Source organism: Cervus canadensis, chromosome 12 (assembly GCF_019320065.1).
Source record: "Cervus canadensis isolate Bull #8, Minnesota chromosome 12, ASM1932006v1, whole genome shotgun sequence".
NCBI classification, from domain to species: Eukaryota; Metazoa; Chordata; class Mammalia; order Artiodactyla; family Cervidae; genus Cervus; species Cervus canadensis.
In genome coordinates this window covers 32,855,290-32,879,697 of record NC_057397.1, presented here as the reverse complement: position 1 = coordinate 32,879,697, position 24,408 = coordinate 32,855,290, and the positions used below count along the sequence as shown (strand labels likewise).

Sequence of the window (24,408 nt, the reverse complement as noted above, 5' to 3'; positions counted from 1 at the left end):
ATCATTTCCAACTATTAAAGCAGTGATTTTGCTTCCTCATAGAAATACAATTTCTTCCTCACAAGTATGAGTGCAATTTTATATTCTTAAAACTTACTGTAAAAAAAAAAACTTTAAATGATTTGACAATAGCACGTAAACAGATAAATGATATGACCTGCTTTTTTTTTATTATTATTATTTGAGCTCCATCAGAGCCAGTTTCTTCAGTGGCTTAGGCTGAGAATCATCACTTTCTGAAAGTTCAAGGTCATCCTGATAAGTTAAACTCCTGGAGGACTGTTGATATTGAAGTAAGAATGGATCTGTCAGACAAACAGGTTGCCAGCGCTGGGACTTCGGGCAAATTACTTAACCTCTCTGAGCCTCAGTTTCCCCATTTTAAAATTTTAACAACAATTTCATAGGGTTTCTATGAAAACTAAATGATGTAACCTGGAGCATAGTAGTCATGCAACAAATATTAGTTTCTCATTTTCCATCCTCTGTCCCCTAGAAGATGGTAAAACCCAACAGTTACATGTTAGTTCTTCCTTTTATTAGACACATGCTTGTTGTACTTACTTTCACATCATCTCAGAACTGCTTTTTTCCCCTTTTTAATATGTGTCTTGTACAACCAACTAGAAATAACTCTTTGGAGGACAAAAATCGCCTTTCTGTTTCTTCTATATTTCTCATAATTACAGCAACCCCATGCCACAGTTTTTCCTGGACAGACTCAGTTTCAAACAATCTTCTCTTTGTTCTTTTTTAAATTATTAAAAATATCCTGAGGTCCAAGTGACACTTGCCAAAACATCACTTACCCAGAACATAATGCCTGTACATCACTTACCCAGAACAAAACGCCTGTTACACATAGGAGCCAGCACCATGCTGGACCATGATGGCCTCCAGAGGTGGACACGTCTGAGCGATCAGTCTGCTTAAGAGAGGTCTCTAGAGCCCTAAGGGCCTCATAAGACCACTTTACCACCATGACCCACCTTTAGAGGATTTCATGGCAGTCCCCCATCCCCCCAGTACGCTTCTGAAGCAGCCCACCCTTAAAAAGAAGCTAAAATTAGAATTGATTCCCCATTCTCCCCTAAATGGCCACCTGGGTAATCACCCCATGCGGCAGGATGCTCTCCACCTGAGTCCCCTTGGAGGCAAGCCTCCAGCATCAACCACCACCAGCACATCCTCCCCCACGTGGCTTTTCCTCCCCTTATTTGACTGATGCTAACCTCCCCACTCCCCACCCTTCCACTGCATCCCCTAGCACCCCAGCTCTGCCAGATCCTTCACAGCTCCCCACCCCCTTTGCATATTTTCTTCACCCTCTTGCATGGAAACCTGGTGCAGCTTAACTGGAAACTGAAACCTGCTCTCCTCCCACGCCTTGCCCGCCTCAGAGCCGAAGGGAGGAGTGGGTGTTCCCAGGGCCCCTGCCAGCTGCTCACAGACAGCTCTCTGTCTCATCTGCTCAAAACCCCCACCTCTCTGGAAGCCCACGCCCTCCAACTACACCACCCACTGTCCTCCACCCCACCACCATCACCCACTCACCAAGCTCCCAACTCCTCTTCATCCTCTTCATTCATGCCAGACGTCAGCACCTGGCTCCTTCACTGTCTCCCTTCTGTTCTGCTCCTCAGCTCCCTCTTGGTGAGAGAACATTCATGAAATGTGTAGAGGGCACCCTCCCCTCCCACTGCCTCACTCATCCCTTCCAATGTGCGCCCCTCCATCCCCTCCGCCCACCCGTGTCCTTCATCACGCCTTTCCCGTCTCATTGCCAATGACCACAGGCCCTCTGGATTCATCATCCCCAGCATCCCACTCTGTGACCATGTCCTGCTCGGCCAACTAGCCCTGCTCCAACCATCTTCCACCCCACAGGCACCCCCAAGTCTGAGACCCAAGCACTCTGTATCTGGGAATATGGAACCGGCAAGGCATAGATGGCTCACTCAGGAGAGGCCGAGATGGAGAGAGAGTCATGAAAGGCCTATGGACAGAGGAGCAGGCTGACTGAGGGAACCAGCTGGAGACAGGGCGGCTCCTGGGCACTAGGAACAACCTAAAGAGGCAGCGGAGAGGAGGTACTGAGCCCATCGAGAGCTAGAATGTGAGAGAAAGGCTGACAGGGGCTGTGGCCTCAGGAGAACATGGCCCCAGCGAGAACCACCTCAAGACAAGGAGGGAACCGAGGGAGAATAAACCCCCAGCTCTCTTCTGGTTTGGGGCCAGGGCCTTCCCCTGGCTGAAGTCAACTAGAAGTCAGCGCACCCAGGAGTCTCGGTGAGTCTTGCTTTTTACAGCAAAAAAGGATGGCGTGGAGGGTGGAGGGTGGAAGGAGCACAGCTACCTCCTCGCAGCCCGGGGCCTCATCTGCAATCGCCGTCCCCCTGCCCCTCCATCATGCTGGCCTGGCAAACCCAGCTCCCTGCCTTCTCCAGAGCTGTACCCAACCAAGGTGAGGGGACTGGAAACAATTATGGAACTCTGCTTACTAGTCTCACTTTTTTAAAAAAAATTTTTATTTATTCTATTTTTTGGCTATGCTGGGTGTTTGTTGCTGAGTGCGGGCTTTTTCTAGTTGGGGAGAGGCGGGGCTCCTCTCCAGGCTTCTCAGGTCTGGCTTCTCTTGATGTGGAGACCAAATCCTGAGCACGGGCTCAGTAGCTATGGGCTTAGTTGCTCCGCGGCATGCGGGATCTTCCTAGACCAGGGAAGGAACCCTTGTCCCTGCATTGGCAGGCAGATTCTTAACCATTGGATCACCATGAAGTCCAGAGTCTCACTTTAAATATAGGTCCCCAAGGTCCCCAAGTCTCAAGGAGGCACTGCTGTCTGATTACATTCCTCTAATCCATTCGCCCTTCCACAATTTTATCCCATTTTCTCTTCAATCTCCAATATGCTATACCCGCTCCTGATGATTTCATGTTGTATTTTACCGAGACAATAGAAGCAACCAGAAGATAACTTCATCGGGCCATTCTTACCTATCCACAGACTCTGCTCTCCTCTGGTTACTATGGGAACACCATCCCTGTTACCATGGGTCCTCCGCTTGTACACTAGACGCCATCACCTCTTACAGTTCTGTAGGAATTTCCTACAGAAGAAACGTCTCTAATGGGTCATTCTCTCTGTGTGCAAACATACAACAGATCATATCCAGGAATGATGTGGGAGTTTGGGATTAACAGATATAAACTATTACATATAGAATGGATAAGCAGTGAGGTCCTACTGTATAGTACAGGGAAATATATCCTGAGATAAACCATAATGGAAAAGGATATGAAAAAGAATATATGTATAACTGAATCACTTTGCCATAAGCAGAAATTACAAGACATTGTAAATCAACTACACTTCAGAAAATTAAGTTTTAAGAAATAGATCATATAAGAAAAAAAAAAAAAAGCTTTCCCTAGACCCTTCAGCCTCTCTCCAATGCAGGAGACACAGGAGACTGGAGTTCAATCCCTAGATCGGGAACATCCCCTGGAGGAGAAAATGGCAACCCCTCTCCAGTATTCTTGCCTGGGAAAGTCCACAGACAGAGGAGCCTGGAGGGCTACAGTCTGGCAAAGAGTGGGATGTGACTGAGCATGCACGCACAGCATTCTCTGAAGGAGAAGGGAAATGATGAAAAAATTTTGAAAAATTCTGTTAGAAGCATCATTTTAATATGAAATTGAAAGGGAACTGCAAGTAAGTAAAACTAGTAATTGTTTGATCAGAAAGGAGGAAAATAATAATAGTTAACATTCATACCTAACTCCCTACTAAGCACTTTCTTTGAATCATCTCATTTAATTGCCAAAATAGGTACAATTCTCTTTTTTATTGATGATATCCACATGGTTTGCTCCCTCACCTCTTCAAGTCATCAGACAAATGTAATTTCCCATTTTCCCTAGTCCCCTTTATTTTTCTCCAGAACTCTCATCTCAGTTTATGTTTCACTTTTTAAATCTTGTGTAAAGACCCTCTTCTCATACTAGAATGAAAGCCTGCAAGAATAGGCTCAACTGTATTTTTCCTTCAATTCTTTATCCTCAGTGCTTAGCATACAGTAGATAACCAATAAAATTTTTGAATACCTAAATAAATAAATGAGGAATTGAGTTTCATGGAGATGAAGTAACTTGTCCATGATCATACAGGTAATAAGTGATCAGAATTCTGATTTAAAAACCCATGTTCTTAAACCATTAATGGATTCACCAGAGTTGTACCATTGTACTCCAGAGATGAGTCCCCGCCGGAGGCTGCAGCAGTGATAGATGGGGCTAAGGACTGAATGGCCTGGGTGTGACAATGGTCTGTATATGGAAGGACACTGAGAGAGATCACTCCAGGATGACTTGGTTTCTAGATTTGGCAAATGCGTAGACAGTGATACGGTTCATTCGGAGAAAGTATACCAGACGTCTTATATTGGGTAGAATTATGAGAAAGAAGGACATGTCTAATCCATAAACTTTTAAAAACCATCTCGTCGATAACCAAGAAGTGTTGTTAAAAAGTAAGAAGCCAGTAAAACCCAAGCTAATCTCTTCAGTCGGACACCCGTTGGGGAATGGGAATGGACAGGTGAGACCAAATAGGAGTTGTTCTTTTTTAAAAACTAACTCAAGGCTACAAAGAACAAGCAAAAGTCCTCAGGCGTGTTAATAGTAATTCTGGTTAACTTTTAAGGCAGATGCGAACACCAAAGAATGGCCCTATCCTTATGTAGTTAAGTTGTAGTCAGCAAGATTATCTTGCTAGTGGCCACTGGCTTTCAAAAGAAGTGACAATCAACGTGGAAGCAGGCACTGACACCCAAGCCTAGTGTGGCCAGGAGGGCACGGGGAAACGCTTACAGCAATGCACGCCGTAGCACGTGGTCACCCTCGGACACCGGGGCGGACTCAGCCTGTTAAAGGGGCGCAGGGAGCTCGCGCCTCAAACGACTCCCAACCCCCGCCCGGGCGCGGAGCCGGCCGGGCACCGCTCAGTTTCCTTCCACCGGCCCGGCCGCGGGCGGACGGCCTCCAGTCCCTAGGCGGCGCTGTGGGCTCGCAAGCGCGGCCGCGGCACTATAGAGCGCCGTCCCTCCCAGTGCGCATGCTCGCTTCCGCCGTGGGCTCGCCTTTTTTTTTTTTTTTTTCGGGTGGCCCAGGCGGCTGCGTACTGGCTGTGGGATGGGAAGTGAAGCCCCAGCGAGCGGCAGCGGCGGGGCTGTGAGGCGCAGCCAGAGGGAGGCGGCGGCGGCAGGGAGTCGGTGAGCAGCTGGGAAAGCGGAGCCGGGGCGGAGCACCTGCAGGCACGGGCGGCGGCTTCACCATGGCGATTCGCAAGAAGAGCAGCAAGAGCCCCCCGGTCCTGAGCCACGAATTCGTCCTGCAGAATCACGCGGACATCGTCTCCTGTGTGGCGATGGTCTTCCTGCTGGGGCTCATGTTCGAGGTGAGCCCAGCCCGCCCCAACCGCCCGCCCCGCCGCCGGCCCGGGCTTCCAGCTCAGCCCCTCGGTCCGGGACCGCTGAGGGACCCCGGCCGGGGCGGGGGGAAGGTCCCGGCTCCCCGGCCCCCAGAGAGCGGGCCCGCCCCGCCCCGCGCTGGCTTGGGGCTGCGGAGCCCCGGGGGCCTGGCCGCCGCCCGCCCGCAGGGACCGGGGCCGCCGCGTCGCCCCCTCGGCCACCGCGCACGCCGCCCCCTCCCGCCGGCCGCGCAGTTCCTGGTTCCCGCGAAGGGTTACGTGGCAGCCGGCGAGGGGCCGGCGGGCAGCGGGGGCGGCCCCTGCGCGCCGAGCTGGCTGCGGGCAGTGGGCGGGCTGGGAATGGCCGGCCGGCCAGGCCGCAGGGGGCCGGGGAGAGCCGGGGGCCGCGGCGGCGCGGGGTTTGGGGGGCAAACCGACGGAGCCGGGCGCCGGCTGCCCGCTGGAAGGGCGGTGGCCACACGGGGCAGCGAGCGATCGCCGCGGGATCACCCACCCGATTGTTAAGAACTTCGGTCTCCCAAACTGGTATTGTTACCAGTGATCGAACTTTTTTTTTTTTTTTTTGCCCCGCGCTTGCTCTCCTTAAAGAAACAAGGTCTGATACGGAAATCGGGGTACAGAGCAGAAGTGCCGAGGAGTCGAATAATTTTCTTTTTGTTTCTTGAAGTAGGAGAGGATGGAAATGTCAGAAGTGTGTAAATTCTCTTCCCACGTAGTGCGTATCGTGATGACTTACTTAACAGCTGTTGAATGTGGGTAATAAACTTTGCCAGGTGAACGGGTAACATCCTACGGCTTCCTTCCCCTCGCTCCCCGAAACACACGCCCGTTCCTTATCCTCTTTCCTTTTTTAACTTTTCTCTGTAGCTTCTGAGCCCCCCACCAAATACACTCGTTATTTTACCTATTTATTGTCTCCCTCCTGGAATGTAACCTCAGTGAAGGCACAATTTTTTTGGTTTTGTTTTTCTTAATTTCCAGCGCCTAGAATATATCCCGGCATTTAGAAGTGCTTACAAAATATTTGTTTAATGAGTGACATTAAGAATTCTTGACTACTGGTTAGCTCAGGAAACCCTACCCAGTGCTCCGTGGTTACCTAAATGGGAAGGAAATCCAAAAAAAGGCGATGTATGTATATGTATAGCTGATTTACTTTACCAGTACAGTAGAAAGTAACACAACATTTTAGACAGCTATGCTCCAATAAAAATGTTAGCAAAATATAGACAGAGCAGTAAAGACTTTCATATGCAGTTCAGTGTGAACAGTATCCAATTAAAGACAAGAAATCCTGCTTCCACCTCAAAAGTGATTAAACAAACTAGTTAAATAAAAAAAAAAAAAACTCTTAAGAAAAACTAGTTGGAATGAGACTGCCAGTGACCAAAGGATGACTAAACTGTTAAAATAGAGCCTATGTGGCTTTTTTAAATGTTATTATTAGAAATTGAATATTTTAATACTTAAATATTTTCAAACTTTTTGCTCATCTTCAAATGGGCTTTTTCTGGATCTAGATAAATTTTTTTTTAAATTCTTGATAGTGTCATTTTTGCCCACTTAGTCCACAGTTAAGGAGGCAGTGAGTATTCCTAAATGGGAAGGTAGAAGGGAACTAACATGTGTCATATAGTTCATTTTAGGCTGGGCCTGTGCTACTTACCACCTAAATGACCTAAGGGTAAGCCTCAATTTTTCTGCTCTGTATAAGGAAATACGTGTGCTCTTCTCACCGCTTGGAAGGATCAGATAGCATGGTATGAAGGCATCTCATGGTTTATAAAGTACTGTATGAATATGTACGATATTAAAAATGCAATGCTAAACATTTGTACTCTTTCTGAATATTATACTTAAATACATATACCTTCTGCTTTGGTCTTATATTGAACAGTTTTGTAAGACTTGCCATAACCCATCTCCACATGGTAAAAATTCCTGACTTTGAAGATATAATTTAGGGGTAATATTATCTGCAAAATGTACTTGCAGTGTTTTGAATGAAATAGAATATAAATCAGAAATGCTGACACTAAGAAATGTTTTAACTTTGTTTTTATGTAAACTTTTTTATGTTCTCTCACCACATTTCTAGGGAAGTTCACCACCAGTTAACTTCCTCACATCAATGATTTTTTTTTTTAACAGTGAAGGGATTTTCACCTTTATATCTGTAAAATTTATTGATTTAAATAGACTCAACAAAGATCTAAATAGAAGTTTTTAAAGTCAGTTCAAAAAGAATGTTGAAGTAGTATACAGAAGAAAGTTTGTGTATGTCCCATGACATTTTTCTTGCTATATGTTAAAGTTTTAGGATTTAAAAGCATGTTATCTACACATGGGAAAAAAATTTACCGGTTTGTTTTGATGCTTTCAAAGTAATTGCTGATGAATCTCACCATTAACGTAGTTATTGAATGACTGTATCTGTGCTAGAATAATAGAGTTGATATTTTTGCAACAGAACTGTTAGCCTTTTGTGTAAATATATTGAGAAAATGTCAGAGGATTTATGATGAAATTGACAAAGCAATAACAGATACAGTATTACTAGCCAAAATGAAGACTGTAGTATAAATGCTGAAGCTAAAGGGAGTTAGGGCTCTACTGCTTGCTAACTTGGTAACCTAGGCCATGTCATTTAACTTCTCGAACTTGTTTCCTTTTCTGTAAGATAGGGCTCATTGGATTACTCTAAGAATTAAATTAATTTGTGTAATTCATAGTTGAAAGTTTAGCTTACAGGAGACATGCTGTAAATGATAGCTCATTATTCCTTAAGTATTTATCAAGGTCAAAAAATAGAAGACAGAATTTTTATGTGAGAGAAGGTTTTAACAGCATCTAAAGAGTTGTATATACCAGCCTGCCAATGCAGAAGACGCAGGAGATGGGTTCAATCCCTGGGTTGGGAAGATTCTCCTGGATTAGGAAATGGCAACCCACTCCAATATTTTTGCCTAGAAAATCACATGGACATAGGAGCCTAGCAAGCCACAGTCCATGGGGTCGCAAAGAGTTAGACATGACTGAGCACACACATTCATTCTTGATAAAGCAATAGTTTGTTTTGGGGAAATGGAAGACTTTAATTTACAGGGAATTTTGTGTTCTCAGAAATTGCTGTGAATTTTGAAATTATGTTTTTTTTAGTACAGTCAGTTTCTGTCCACATAACTGCAAATCGTGGTGTATAATTCATGACTTCATACTGGAGTGAGGAAAATTTAATAGTTAGAAGATGTAAGGATACTTGAGAAGCTTTCCAAAAGCAAGGATGCAGAAGAGGAGTTAGGAGTCTCCACGAGGAAGATCTACTGGAAGAGACTTAACTTTTCACATACTCAGGAGTCCAGGTTGTTCACGCCATGCCAGGTTAGGGGGACCTTTACAATTGCAAGTATCGTGGAACAGACTTGGAGGTTTGTTTTATTTCTAAGTGTGGCTTGTCTTAATGCCACCGTTTTCTTTCCTTCTTTTTTTTAAGAACTTAATTTTTTATGTCAGTGAGAAAGTAGGATTTGATATTCAGAAACTGCCTTTATCTTTAAGACATCCAGTCCATGTAGTAGTCACTCCTTCCTCTAGCAAGTACAACGTAGTTAACATTTCTGTGTGATAAGCTACCAAGCCCCAGCTGGTGACCATGAAAGAAATATTATGGTACTCATGATAATTGTAATCAGTGCAGAGTTAAATAATTCATTAAGTGTCATGGTAACCTGTTTAAGATATATCTGAATAAGTCTCATATTTTTCTCACAAATGGAGAGCAGTGCTTCGAGTGTCCCAAACTGTCATAAACTCAGTTTTCCTTTTGAACACATTACATGTTTCTTGTGTGTGCATGCTTAGTGTGTCCGACTCTTTGTGACCCTGTGGACTATCGTCCTCCAGGCTCCTCTGTCCATGGGGTTTTCCAGACAAGAATACTGGAGCCATTTGCCATTTCCTCCTCCAGGGAATCTTCCCGACCCAAGGATTGAACCCCTGTCTCTTGCATTTTATGCACTGACAGGAGGATTCTTACCACTGCACCACTTGGGAAGCCCATGCATTTCTGTAGCATATTTTATTCCAAACTAATTTGTCTTCCTATTGATTAACTGTAATATTAGTTTAACGAAAACAGTGTTGCCTGGGATATGACACTTAGGAGGCCTGGAAATGGCTAAGGGCATGATTATTGGTTTAATTTTTCTTCTCTTTTAAAAAAATGTCCTATAAACTTTTGTAGGGTATGTGGTTTGTATTTTTCTTCTTCTTCTACATACTGTCACATGCTAAACTAGCTGGAAGCCAGATTTTAATTTTATTTGGAAGCCTAGCATGAAAGGATAATCTAATTTTTGTTGCTTTGGGAATTTGATATTAAATTTATCTTTGAAGAATTTCCCTTGTCATTTGTTTAAAAAAAAAAACCTTAGAAGTTTTTTCAGCTACGGTAGTGGTGACTTCATATTTTAAACTAGAAACAGGGATACAAAGTGTGTTTGTATATGAAATCTAAACAAGATATTAAAGCATAAAGTTTAGTCATCAGTCAGCTTTATTTAAAAGAATTGCAGAAAAGCAGTGTTACCCTGGAAACACATGTCATCGCTCTGCTGTAATGTATCCGTGTGAATGACCCAGAATGTAATACAGAAAAGCCTTACTGGCCTCTTCTAGTCAAGTGGTTCACTGTATCTACCCAGCAAAGCAACTCACTGAGGGGCCTTACCCTGACGTCCTCTCACAGGCCTGCAATACTCCGGGATGGCAGAGCCCCGCTACACCCGGTATGTTGTGCCTCTCCCCACCTCTGCTGCTCACCTGCTGGGTCTCCCATCTAGTCCAGGCTTTGGTGGGGCCTGGTCCCCTTTCCTTTTCTCCAGTATAGTGGCCTCCCCTTGCCTTGCTTTTCTCCCTGCAGGCTTCACTGTCCACACACTCCCCGGGCCCTCGGCTCCCTTTCCCTGTTGGTCTTTTTCCCTGTTTGACCTATACGTATCCAGCTGTGGTTCCCCCTGGCACCTGCCTTTTCCCTGCCTCCCCATCTGTGGATTGCTCAGGGTTGTCAGAGAAAGTTGTGGACTCAGGCTGCTAGATAATATTACAAGTCAAAGGTTTCTGACCTCAGACAAAAGCAATAGGGATCTTTTTACTTCTCCCTGGCCAGCTCCTTTCCCTAAAGGAACTTTAAAAATACTCATCATTGGATTCCCCAGCTGTGCCTAACAGATAACATTGCTTCCCCTCCATGCCATGGAGAATTTCTTCAGTTTCTTATATTTTGAATTTATCTGTCCCATCATTTTTACCTTCTGCTTAGTGTAAGAGGAAAACAGTTTAAGATTAACCTTTAGCTGAAGTACTTTGGCCACCTGATGCAAAGAGCCCACTCACTGGAAAAGACCCTGATGCTGAGAAAGATTGAGGGAAAGAGGAGAAGGGGACAATAGAGGATGAGATCGTTGGATGGGATCGCTGACTCAATGGACAAGAGTCTGAGCAAACTCCAGGAGATAGGTGAAGGACAAGGAAGCCTGGCATGCTGCAGTCCATGGGGTTGTAGAGTCGCTCATGACTCAATGACTGAACAGCAGTAGCTATCCTTGTGTTTCATTCCCTACCAGATCTTTCTGTCCCATTATGCCCTTGCATGTTAAATTCTTCCTAGCTCCTTTCCTGACCGGCCTCTCTCACCAGCTCAGTCCCTCCCATCATGAAACAACTTAAGCCTGACCTGGGACCTCTCACTGGGAACCCCGTGTTCGTTCCTTTTGGGCTCTCCGCGCCACTGTCATGTGCCTTGCGCTCTCTCTGTTGGAATCACTCAAACGCTGTGACCACTGATGTCTTCTTAAATCGTCCAGTCCACTGTACTCTTTTCCTAACATGTTTCTATTGAAGCTTTGGCTTTATTGTCCACACCGTCCTGAAATGTTTCCCCTCTGGCTTTTGGGGTGTCCACTCTCTTCATTCTCTGCTCTTCCTCTCTGATCATTTCTTGTTATTTCCCCACTAGCTTTTCTCTGCTTTCTCCATGGTTCTGATTTGTCCTGCTTCTCATTAAATCCTGTACACTCTCTACAGAGGACTTACATATTTCCACAGCCTCCACTGTGTACCATCTATTCTCTGTAAAGAGAGACTTCCAAAAATGCTTGAGCCTGGCCCTCCCTGCGGAGCTCCAGGAGTGGGCCTCACCTGCCTGTTGGTCTTTCCACCTGCATATCTCAAAGAAATCTAAGTTTACTGAAAACTCTTTGCCTAAAACCTGTTGTTCCTCCTGTATGCCCCATTTTTATTAATAGTTTTGTTTTTCACCTACTTGTTGAAGCATCAGCACATGATCTCTGATTCTTCCCTCCTGCATAACAAGCCTTTAGTCAGTCAGTCAGTTCAGTCGCTCAGTCGTGTCCAACTGTCTGTGACCCCATGAACCGCCGCACGCCAGGCCTCCCTGTCCATCACTAACTCCTGGAGTCCACCCAAACCCATGTCCATTGAGTCAGTGATACCATCCGACCATCTCATCCTCTGTCGTCCCCTTCTCCTCCTGCCCTCAATCTTTGCCAGCATCAGGGTCTTTTCAAATGAGTCAGCTCTTAGCATCAGGTGGCCAAAGTATTGGAGTTTCAGCTTCAACATCAGTCCTTCCAATGAATACCCAGGACTGATCTCCTTTAGGATGGACTGGTTGGGTCTCCTTATAGTCGAAGGGACTCTGAAGAGTCTTCTCCAACACCACAGTTCAAAAGCATCAATTCTTCGGCGCTCAGCTTTCTTTATAGTCCAACTCTCACATCCATATGTGACTACTGGAAAAACCATAGCCTTGACTGGACAGACCTTTGTTGGCAAAGTAATGTCTCTGCTTTTTCATATGCTGTCTAGGTTAGTCATAACTTTCCTTCCAAGGAATAATTTAATTTCATGGCTGAAGTCACCATCTGCAGTGATTTTGGAGCCCCCGAAAGTAAAGTCATCCACTGTTTCCACTGTTTCCCCATCTATTTCCCATGAAGTGATGGGACCGGATGCCATGATCTTAGTTTTCAGAATGTTGAGCTTTAAGCCAACTTTTTCACTCTTCTCTTTCACTATCATCAAGAGACTCTAGTTCTTCTTCACTTTCTGTCATAGGGTGGTGTTATCTGCACATCTGAGGTTATTGATATTTCTCCCGGCAGTGGTGATTCCAGCTTGTGCTTCATCCAGCCCAGCGTTTCTCATGATGTACTCTGCATATAAGTTAAATAAGCAGGGTGACAATATACAGCCTTGACGTACTCTTTTTCCTATTTGGAACCAGTCCATTGTTCCATGTCCCATTCTAACTGTTGCTGCCTGACCTGCATATAGGTTTCTCAAGAGGCAGGTCAGGTGGTCTGGTATTCCCATCTCTTTCAGAATTTTCCACAGTTTATTGTGATCCACACAGTCAGGCTTTGGCATAGTCAATAAAGCAGAAATAGATGTTTTTCTGGAACTCTCTTGCTTTTTCGATGATCCAGTGGATGCTGGCAATTTGATATCTGGTTCCTCTGCCTTTTCTAAAACCAGTTTGAACATCTGAAAATTCATGGTTCACATATTGCTGAAGCCTGGCTTGGAGAAATTTGAGCATTACTTTCCTAGTGTGTGAGATGAGTGCAATTGTGCGGTAGTTTGAGCATTCTTTGGCCTTGCCTTTCTTTGGGATTGGAATGAAAACACCTTTTCCAGTCCTGTGGCCACTGCTGAGTTTTCCAAATTTGCTGGTATATTGCGTGCAGCACGTTCACAGCATCATCAAATATTCTAGGATTTGAAATAGCTCAATGGGAATTCCATCATCTCCACTAGCCTTATTCTGCCTCAAATGTTCCACTTCTCTTCTACCACCGCTGCCTTAGTTCAAGCCTTATTAGCTTTCACGGGGTTTCTCTCATACTTGACTTGCCTCCTTACTCCAATTTATTTCTTGTCTGATATTTATTAAGTAATGTTGATCAATCACTGAATAAATGCCACACGCCCTGCTGGACTCTGAGCGTCTAGTGATGAACAGAAACCAGTGTGGTCCCGGCTTTCACGGAGGTTACTGTATTGGGTAACAGCAGTTACGAATATCAGCACGCCGAGAGTGTGCATTTTGTAAGAATGGAACCCAGATCTCTGAGGCAGTCTAACAAAGGAAATGACCTATCCTAAGAGGCAGGGAACGCTTCCTTGACAGGGTGTAGTTGACCTGAGTCCCGAGTGGAGAGGTTTTCCGATAAAACCATGCGCGCACAGAGCCCTGGGTGGGAGGAGGGCAGGAGGCAGGGCCAGACCCTGGAGTTCTCATCCTGGGGAGAATGGGACTCAACTGGAGGACCTTCGGAGGTGGTGGAGGAAGGGTGGGCGGGCCTGGGGAGTGTGTTCACCTGATGGAGGGCAGGATTCCAGTTGCCAGCTGGAGTGTGGATCTGAGGGTGACTTGGGGGGCCAGCGCTGGGCCACAGTCAGCAGTCTCTCTAAACACCAGTAACTCCCTCCTCACATTGTCTGGTCAGGCTACAATGAAGTCTGCACTGCTTAGATCAGCACTTAGGCCCTTCCTCACGCCCACCTGCTACGCCTGACCTCCTGGTTCCAGCTCCTTGACATTTGCGCATCCCTTTTTCCTCGCCTGGGCTGTCCTCCCCTCCCCTGCGAGGGACCACATCTCCTGCAGAGCCTTTCCTCACCTCAGGAAGAAATCAAAAACCTCACTCCTCACCCTAGGAAGAAATCAAAAACAACAGAAAAAATGCAGTGTTTCTCCTCAGTTCCTGTTGGCTCTGATTCTTTGGTATTATCGCCATTTGTTTCTTCCAAAACCCAAATAAGTTTCTTGTCGTCTGGATCACATCATCATCTTTGTTATCCTTTCTTGTCTGGTACAGTGTTTGTGCCTGTAAATACTGAGTAAGCGTTCCGTTTTCCTGTCGTGACCACTCTGCTTGTACCAGTCAGCAGGTCAGTTAAATATTTGTGACCACGTACCTATGCCAGGTGTGAGGAGATTAACACACACACCACAGACCCTGCCTTCCGTCTGTTTTCGTCCTGGTAACGGTGCTCCCTTTTCTTTCATTAATTTACATTTAAAAATCTTCTTGATGGCAATTTTGTGTTCATTGTACAGGTCTAGAGAGAGAAACATTATTTATCAAAAACACTGTTTACTGGAACTGCAGTTCTCTTTTTTGAAATCTTAAAGTTAGGAGTGAATTGCACAATCCCATCTAAATTGCAGACTGCTCTGGTGAATTACCTTAACCTCAAGCTCCTTGGCGAGGGGGAACCCCACTTGTGCCTGTCTGGGTGACACAGGAGCTGGGGGGCCCTTGGTTCTCAGATGCAGGCAGAGAACTTGGAATGTTTTTCCCCCAGAGTTGCTGTTTGGGAGAGTGTCACTAATTGACCTGATCTTTTTTTTTTCCAGATAACGGCAAAAGTTTCTATCATTTTTGTTACTCTTCAGTATAATGTTACCCTCCCTGCCACAGGTAAGTAGTTTTCTTTTGGAATTTCCTGGTTAAGTAGAAGAGTTCAGCTGGGCAGACTTGGAAATTTCTGTGAACACTAGGTTCTTCTTTATCTTCACAGATCTCATTCATGATGAGAATGAATATTATTCTTGATGATTTTGTAATAATGCAAGATCTGATGTTTTGGGTTGACTTCACCCTGTATGAAAATCAGTTTTTATGTGTTTAATGTTTACTGTGTACTTTTGTAAGTGGGCTTGAAATTCCATCGAAGAACAGGGTTTTTTTTGTTTGTTTTGTTTTTTTTGTCCTTCTCTTCCCTTTGATCTTTTCATAAGAAAATCCTAAGAATAGATATTTTGCATTTTCTGAAGTGTCATTGTTCAGTCAAGGTTTCTAAAGGCCCAGTGTTCAGGTTCAGTTTTTTTGACCTATGAGTTCTGCTTGGGAACTGTAATAACATCCCTCTTAAGCCCATTTTATTGTTACTTTTTGGTTCTGCTCTACCATCTATCAGTTATTTTGATGAGAGAATGACAGTAAGCTCTAAGAGATAGCTTGGGAATAGCATCCAAACTACATTTTTAGGTTTTATTTCAAGTTGTTTTTCTAGATTATACTACGTGAGAATCAAGTAGTTATTTAAAGTTGATTATAGTTGAATATAGTAATTAATTTATTAGCATGGATGAGGGATGTGGTATTCACTTAACTAGATAACATATTCAGGCAGTAAATTTGTCCCCAGTCTCTCTATTTAGAATGTAAGATAAATTACACAACATGGAGTTGGGTTTTTGTTCAGTTTTATCATTTTGTAAATATTTGGTTTAGTAATTTAGATATCAGATTACTCAAAACCACAAAGTTGTTTAGAAATTGAGTATGCCAGAGAAGAACAAAGCTCTTTTATCAATTCACAAGTATTTGCTTAAGTCTTGTTCTGGAAAATTAGCAGTTTTAAAGACTGAAAACAATTGTAGCAGTTGCTTCTGTCTCCCCTGCTTAGAGTTCAAAACTAAATCAAATCAAAGTCAGCTTTTCCATCAGAATCATAAATATGGTATCTAGTTTGAAAAATAGAGCTAGAAAGTTGAAAGTTTCAAAAGTTCCTTGAAAACACAGGCAAATGGGCTAAGTATAACTTACTTTAATATAACTGAAATATAACCTGCTCCACCCCTGGGATCTCCAGGGGTCTGAGTGTGGCCTCCGCTCCCCTGTGCTCTGACTTTAATGGCTGTAACTAACCTGTGTCAAGTCTTTGTAAGTAATTGCTGAAACTTTAGACTTCTAGGTAATCTCAGTTTTCATTGCTGCTAAGACTCAAGGTGTCCAAAAGCATATTACCGTGATGTTTCTGTAAACTTATTTATTAGATTAGTCTTCTTTTGTTTCCATAACTGTGTTGTACTCAGTGCTGTTTTTATAATCTTATGCATATTTTTGTGTGTGTGTCCTGTCCTTTTGACCTTCAGAAGAACAAGCTACTGAATCAGCGTTCCTTTATTACTATGGTATCAAAGATTTGGCTACAGTTTTCTTCTACATGCTAGTGGCGATAATTATTCATGCCATAATTCAAGAATATGTGTTGGATGTAAGTATACAATCTTAGAAATGTATACTTTATAAAATACTAGCTCTCCATACCATGATAGTTATGTTAAATACGTTTTATAATCTTAAATTTACAATTGTTTTTATTTTTAGAAAATTAACAGGCGAATGCATTTCTCCAAAACGAAACACAGCAAGTTTAATGAATCTGGTCAGCTTAGTGCATTCTACCTGTTTTCTTGTATTTGGGGCACATTCATTCTCGTATCTGTAAGTATGTACTACGCTTAAATTCTCATCTCTCAGAGTATTTAATTAGATACTCAGAACAGGAAACGATGTCCTATTTTTAGCACTCATAAGCAAACCCCGAACCTTAGAAAAATTCCTCTTCTGTTGTTGTTCTTAACTAAGATTAGGAGTTCTGCTGTTGAGCTAGTATAAATCAAGTTTCATCAGTAAGCCTCTCTTTGAGTTTTTATACAGCAAAAATTGCCAACTATGTTCAGTGTTCCAGAAAGCCTTACTCAGTTTTAGTCGATCTGAATGTTGTCTTCATATCTGTAGTCATTTGCAAGAGGCTCTGTGTTAGCAGAAAGGGTAAGTTATCAGTGATACTTTCACAAGGTTGCATGTATACTAGAGATGAATAAATAGGCCAAGTGAATTTTCCAGGGTATGACACAGTTGGAGACAGACTAAAACTCAGCTTTTCAAGTCCAGAGCTTGTTCCATTGTAAACTGCTGCTTTAGTGATTATAGATGAACAAAAAATTCAGCTTAAAATCTTATATACACAGAAATTTTTTTTTTATTATTGATGTATACAAATTCTGCCTTACACAGTTTTAAAAAAACAAATGTGTTAAACCTCAATAGATATTAAGGATAATTTGCTTCAGTTTTTTCTATATATACATATGTGATAATTCTCACTAAACAGATCTGGTTATCTAAGAAAAAGACATGGTTATTATGTGGACATGTATGCATGCTAAGTCACTTCAGTCATGTCTGACTCTTTGTGACCCAATGGACTGCAGCCCACTAGGCACCTCTGTCCATGGTATTCTCCAGGCAAGAATACTGGAATGGGCTGCCATTTCCTTCTCCTTTTGTGGACATAATCTTATAAAACTTGACACCACCTTGATCCTCTGTCTCCTGTCAGGTGCCCCCTCTTTTGGAACTCTTTCTTTGATTACCTGAGACAAAATTCATTCCTTGGATGACTGTTATGTGCCATTACTGTTTTTTGGTTGTGTTTACATATGTGTCTTTTTTACTCTCCTGGATCGAAAGAATTTCAAAAGCCAGGAATTAACGTCTTTTTGGACTTCACATCACTCATTGATTTTCACTTCACTAAAGTAAGCAGTTCAACCGAATGAAAAATAACTAGAACATCTAAAATGTTTGACTTCTGTGGACCCTTTGGAACTTGAGATAGAGAGTTGTAAATGTGCAAGAAATGAAAATACTGTCTTATTTTCTAAGGAATTTACATGCTCATTAGGCTAATTATTGTATCTTCTCTCTTAGGAAAACTACATCTCAGACCCGACTATCTTGTGGAGGGCTTATCCCCATAACCTGATGACGTAAGTCATTTTTAGTAGACTTTTCTCACTTAAGGGCCATGGTCATGTCACTTTTAAGCAGGATTTGTTATTCTCTTTTAAGACATGAGGCAAATTCGTACGATGGGTATGTCTTTGGCAGTCACGCTGCCATAAGAAGAAAAAATTCCTTCGTGCTTTTGTTATGTGTATAGTCTTCTCAGTGTGTCTGTTACCTTAAGAAAACTGATTTTAATAGTAATCCTAATTTAGTCCTCTGTCTTCTTCTTTTCCCTCATCCCTGCTCCATCTTCTACATACTCTTGCTCCTTTTCTTTACCCTAGTCTCTTTTCTTCCATTTCTTCTCTCTTAACACTGTAAGCTTGAGGGTAGAGACTGTTTCACTTTTTTGGCCCCCAAGGTTTCTGTACAGTGCTATAAGAAGCTCAGGGGTCGCCAAGTCAGCTAGCTAAGTTATTCATTCTTCAAGCCCAGTTCTAAAACATCTATTCCATATTTTCCTTGCTCCTTTAGCCTCCGTGGGCTTCTGCTTTCTTGAATTTTTCATTTTGTTGTGCAGTATTTTATGTTTATACATTGTCTTGGCTGCTCTGTAGTTGTCTCATTTATGTAAGTCAGTCTTATGTTGTGCCCATGCCCACCAAGACTGTATGTACTTGACAGCAGAAGGAACTGTCTCTTTGCATATCCTTTGCTGTGCCAGCTGTAGGGGCTCATCATCTAGGCAGTAGTCAGTGGATGCATTGTGAGGGGAGAATTGGAGAAAAAGACATGAAGAGAGTAACATGACCTACCGGAGAAGGCAATGGCACCCCACTCCAGTACTCTTGCCTGGAAAATCCCATGGAGGGAGGAGCCTGGTAGGCTGCCGTCCATGGGGTCGCTAAGAGTCGGACACGACTGAGCATCTTCACTTTCACTTTTCACTTTCATGCATTGGAGAAGGAAATGGCAACCCACTCCAGTGTTCTTGCCTGGAGAATCCCAGGGACGGGGGAGCCTGGTGGGCAGCCGTCTCTGGGGTTGCACAGTCGGACACGACTGAAGTGACTTAGCAGCAGCAGCAGCAACATGACCTACAGTTTTACCATATTCTGCTGAGCCATTCTAACTTTTAATAAGTGTATTAATTCGATGAACTTTTGTAGAATGGGGTTATAAACATCATATTTATGTGGGACTGTATTTTCTCCCCTTCCCTGAACCCCTTCCCCTCTCTCCCTACAGAATTATTCAGATAGGCTTTGTGTTTTCCACTTTAGACCTCTGGAGGAGAGGGGGAGGGAAAGCAGAAAGAGGAGGTCTAGAGGGGTGTGGTGTGAAGAGACTGTGGATTCTAGATGATGAGAATATGTCTCCTGGGAGCCCTGCAGTGCCTTATTCCTCTCTTGAATCCAAGTTTGCCTCCATTTATTGGGTGCTCTCAAGTGTCTCAACCAGGTAGAGTTACCATGTTTCCCTAAGGAAAAATCCAGAGGTTGTTTGAAATTGGGATTGTCTCAGTTTCCAGTGCTGGTGAATTTGTGCACCTTCACTTCCTCACCATCTTTTTGCCCTTCCCACTTCCCTTTTGCGGAACCCTTACAGATGTGTGATTTGATTCCCTCAGGGACATGTTCTGCACATTTTCAGTAGCTGACAGGCACACTCATCAGCACTCACTCACTCACAGGCAAGGGGCTCTGTTCCCTGGTAGCTTGCTTGGTTGCTCCCAGGGTTCTGTGGATCATGTCTTTGCTCCTGCTGTTTAGTCCAGAGGAACTGACTGATGGGGGGGAGACCCTGGGGGGCTGGAGAAGGGGGCTACTGCTGAGTGAAGTACAGAAGTTTTGTAAGGGGACCTGAAATGGTAACACAAAGGTAGCTACTTAGCATGTCCTGATTTCCAGTGTTTGTTTTTACTTTATTCTTTAAAGATGTTGTGCTTTAAACGATATGTTCTCCTTTCTTGTGTTACACAGATTTCAGATGAAGTTTTTCTACATATCACAGTTGGCATACTGGTTTCATGCCTTTCCTGAACTCTACTTCCAGAAAAGCAAAAAAGTAAGCAGGAGTTTTGTAATTGTGTTGTCATTTTTGCCTTTTTTTGAGAAGTTGTTTTAAAATTAAATATTTCCTCACATCTCTAGCCTCCCTTTCCCCTCTTCCATCCCCCCGCTATTCTCTCACCTCCCCTTTTTCCACACAGACTAAAGGTCTTTAAGTATTTATTGCAGAAACTTTTATTCATTTCAACTTAAGAGGGGGAGAGCTTACATTTGACATGCTAATTTCTCATTTTAAAATTGTATTAGTAGTAATTTAAAATAAAATTTAAACAAATCTTGCAATGTAATATTCAAACTCTTAGCAGTTTCACAAATGAGACCAAACGGATTAATTAGATTATTCTGCAACTAATGGTACTGTGTATAAGTCCCAGAGAAAAATTCAATATTGAGAAAAGTAAACCATAGTTAAATATTCACCTTGATTCTTTTCCTAGTGAAATAGGTAGGGAAGATGTTCATTTGTCTTGTTTGAAGAGTAACTCAGCTCCTGGAGCACTGCAGTAGCCTCCTGTGTCGTTTTACCGTCGGTACCTCTGAAGTCAGTCTTACCTGGTGTCACAGAGTAAACTTTGTTTCCTTGATTTAACTCTTTCTCTTCTAAAAACTGTGCTAGGTCCTTTTTGCTCTAAATTAAAATCTAGCTGCTCACCTATGTTCCAAGGGTTCTTCCCATCTGTGCCCCTGTCCCCTGGTCCCTTTTTCTTCCCTTTTTGTACCTCATTCAGTTTTAATATTCTCTAATTCTATAATCCCAGCACATAGTTCTTTTCTCCGGGATACCTTTTCTAATAAATTAATCAAGCACTTTTATTCTCCTTTGGGGAGAGATTGTTTTTAAAATCCCTATATATGAACTGACATGTGGGGGGGCTGGTGCAGGTGATGGATAAAAAGAAAGTCATGAGTTAACAGCCATAGTTGGGAGACAGGTACATGGGGATTCATTGTGTGTATTTTACATTTTTCCACATTTAAAACACTGGTTTTAAAATCCCCTTACTTTGAGAAGCTTTTCCAAAACAGAACTGTAACCACCCATCCAGTGACCATTTTATCTCTGCCTTCTTAAAAGCCACAAACACTTCTTTCTATATGTACTCTGAGTAGTTAATTCATGAGTATAAGTGCTTGATTTTATTGCTGTGTTGTGTCTGTGGTTTTTGTGTCATGTGTCAGTCATCACTGATGTCTGCCGTGATTAGAGAATAGCACCAAATTAGAGTCCATGTAAAGTAGAATGGTTTTTAGTTGATTATAAGGATTAGGATGAAGATCCATAAAACCTTTGACTTAGAACTGTCTTAATATAAAATTTTTAGCCACACCACTTCCAATAACCCTTCCATATTTAGTGATTACCTACCTAATGTGAACCATACGTGTCCCATAGCTGCACTGTCCAAAACAGTAGCCACAAGACACATTTAACCTAATTAAACAAAAACAGAATTCGCTTTCTTGGTCACACTAGCCATGTCGCAAATGCTCGTCGGCACACATGGTTTCACAGTCTGCCAGTTTGGATCAGAGACAGAGAACCCAGCCCTCATTGCAGAAGGTTCCGTGGAGCACTGCTGAGACCGTCCTAGTCCTTGATATCTTAGTACCATGGCTCAGATGTTTAGATCTTCATGTACTTTTGTATCTATGGGATGTTTTACCTCTGGGTTTCATTATGAGTTCATATGTCTATATATTGTTCATTGACCATGTAAGTAGAGAGGGACATTTCAAAGTAATTGTTCATTTTAGTTCTCAAAGCTCTTTTCTTATCAATTCCTGCCAGATGGCATTTCTCCAAAAATGCAATCTAATTTTTGTGGAATAATTTGCATAACTTAGAACTTAACTGAAACTATTTTTAACACCTACATATGACAGTCGAAAGTAACTGTTGCAAGTAATTAACATAATTTGAAAGTAACAGCTGCATATGTGTTCAACGGTTTCTTAAAATTTACTCTATAAGAATTATTTTTGGAAGAACTCTTCACTGGAAAAAAATCAGAACAGTGGTTGTTTTGACCCAGTCCTACAGAGAAATGGAAAAAGGAACACAGTAGCAATTCAAGAGGTGTGTTAGTCACAAATAACTCAGTTTGTTTTAAGAAGGATATTTTAAATGCATATAATATGTATGTTTCAATATAAACAGTCCTCTCTTTTGTCCATAAGAGGATTCAAAATGTAATTTCTTAGCCATCTCGAATATAAGAAGTTTCAGGGAAGTGTGGATGGAATATCCAAATGTTTTATTTCTGATATTCAGATTATTTGGTTTAATTATCCATACATACAGTTGTATATGATATAAAGTATATTAAATTTTTAAAAAGCTTTTTGCCCACTCCTTCCTGAGGGTTAAATTCACACTTTTCATGTGCGACTTGTTGTTAATATCTGTCCTTCATCACTGGAGCTTCCTTGACTCATTTAAATCAGTTTTTCCAAAGTACATCGTTACTCTGTCTTATTGATTCCTCCACTAACCTTGTGTAAGCATTTAGAAATGACATTGGTTGAGTTTTCTCAGGTTATGTATCCTAACCCATTTATTTGTTGTTTAAAATAATCAATACAGATCTCTGTAGTATGAGAGCTTTGAAAAAATTTACATATGAGATGACTACATTTTTGGTTTAGGGGAAAATCTTTGCCTTATATTTGGGCATATATGCGATATTCAGTTTAAAGTAAAGTTCATATTTTAGTACTGTGTAGTTAAGAAAAACATTTCCTTATAAAAATAGAAATTTACTAAAGTATACAGCTGACCTGGTTAATAAAAGATGTTAGAATAACAACCAAAAATGTCACCTGAAGTTATTTATAATTTTAGCATTTGTTTTGATTTAAGTGTACTGTGTTTATTAGGTATTCCATGAAAAAGGAGACTTATCAGAATTTTAAGTCATTAGTCTATGACTTTGTCTTTATATAAACTACTTGAATATTAGCATTAAGGATATATAAGTACTTGGCAACTGCTCATTTCATTACATATTTTTTCCATTCAGGTTTAAGAAAGTTTGTAAATAAACAAAACCTCATTACTGACTTCTGGTAAAAAGAGTTTATTTACATAACAAAATCATAGGGTGGTGAGTCTTGGAAAACCAAAATAGCTTTTTCTCATCCACGTTTGCATTCATCTAGACTCTAGATTCTAAAACAGTTATGAGCCACCCTTTGATGGCATGCTAACTCCCTAATTGAAATCTGTGATGTGGCCGGTTAACTGATACCGTGAACTGCCTCTAAGAGTGCCGACATCTTTTCTCACTGATCTTTTCACCCAGCCTTCTCTTTTCTCACTGATCCCCACACCCCAGGGAAGCATGTAGGCCCCAAGAGACCGTGGTGCTGGGTAAGCTCTTTATTGTTGGCCACAGGCATGTAAAGCCCCAGAAGGGCTGTAACCCTATGAGAATTGAAGAACATCAGAGGAAGTCTGGTTTCATTTTAAAAATCATGCTACATCACACCTGTCACCTTATTATTGTTAATAGGGAAACACCTTTAACCTGCACTCTCCACCAGTCCTTGCAGTAGACCCCTCCCTGTCGCTCATTTATTTTGACACTTTTCTCTGGTTCAGCTTTGAATTTGCAAGCATTGCTTTAGAGACACTGGCCAGTTTGTAGAAGGCTCTGGTTTCTATTACTTAGAAAAAAGATTTCTTGGTATTCTGTCCTTTTGGAAAAGCTCTTGCTAAGGATTTGACAGTTGTGGTGATGGGACCTTTGGTGGTATTTTACTCACCATGATTGACTCAGTTGCTATCAGAAAGGCAGGGCTGAGATGCAAAGTTGAACTTGAATTTAGGGAAGAAGCTGTGGACTTTTCTTTACCTAAGAGCAAGCGAAACCTTGCCTCACATAATTAGGTTGAGATTTAAGGAGAAAAAAGAGAAATGGAATGACTTTTTGAAATATAGTATGTTTGTAATTTATGGTAGTGTTTTTAGATTTGTCTAACAGGAAAAAAGATAGGCAGCTTATGTTCTCTGCTAAATGGTGTATTTTTAAAACCTATTTGTGTTTCTTCTTTTTAAAAAAAATCTTTTTTTCTTTAATCTTTCCAAGCAGTTACACTGCTGTAGCTTTTCCAGCAGTTATTCCAGCAAATTAGTTTTTTACATTGATTTATACAAGTTGTTATGTAATAAAATGAGTTTAGTGTCCAATCAGCAATTTTAAAGCTTTTTAAAAAGCTTTTATTGTAAGTATCAA

At 42.2% G+C, this 24,408-nt stretch overlaps 1 protein-coding gene across 1 annotated transcript in view; it reads left to right on the top strand.

The window, feature by feature from the left end:
- The first annotated feature begins 4,527 nt into the window (after window positions 1-4,527).
- The window catches only part of TRAM1 (translocation associated membrane protein 1), a 32,758-nt gene continuing 12,877 nt past the window's right edge, over window positions 4,528-24,408 (top strand). The window contains exons 1-6 of the mRNA XM_043483448.1: window positions 4,528-5,457; window positions 14,936-14,999; window positions 16,460-16,581; window positions 16,695-16,811; window positions 18,084-18,142; window positions 20,084-20,168. Of these exons, the coding sequence (XP_043339383.1) occupies window positions 5,335-5,457; window positions 14,936-14,999; window positions 16,460-16,581; window positions 16,695-16,811; window positions 18,084-18,142; window positions 20,084-20,168 (570 nt within the window). The 5' untranslated portion in view covers window positions 4,528-5,334. The remainder of the gene's footprint in view (window positions 5,458-14,935; window positions 15,000-16,459; window positions 16,582-16,694; window positions 16,812-18,083; window positions 18,143-20,083; window positions 20,169-24,408) is intronic.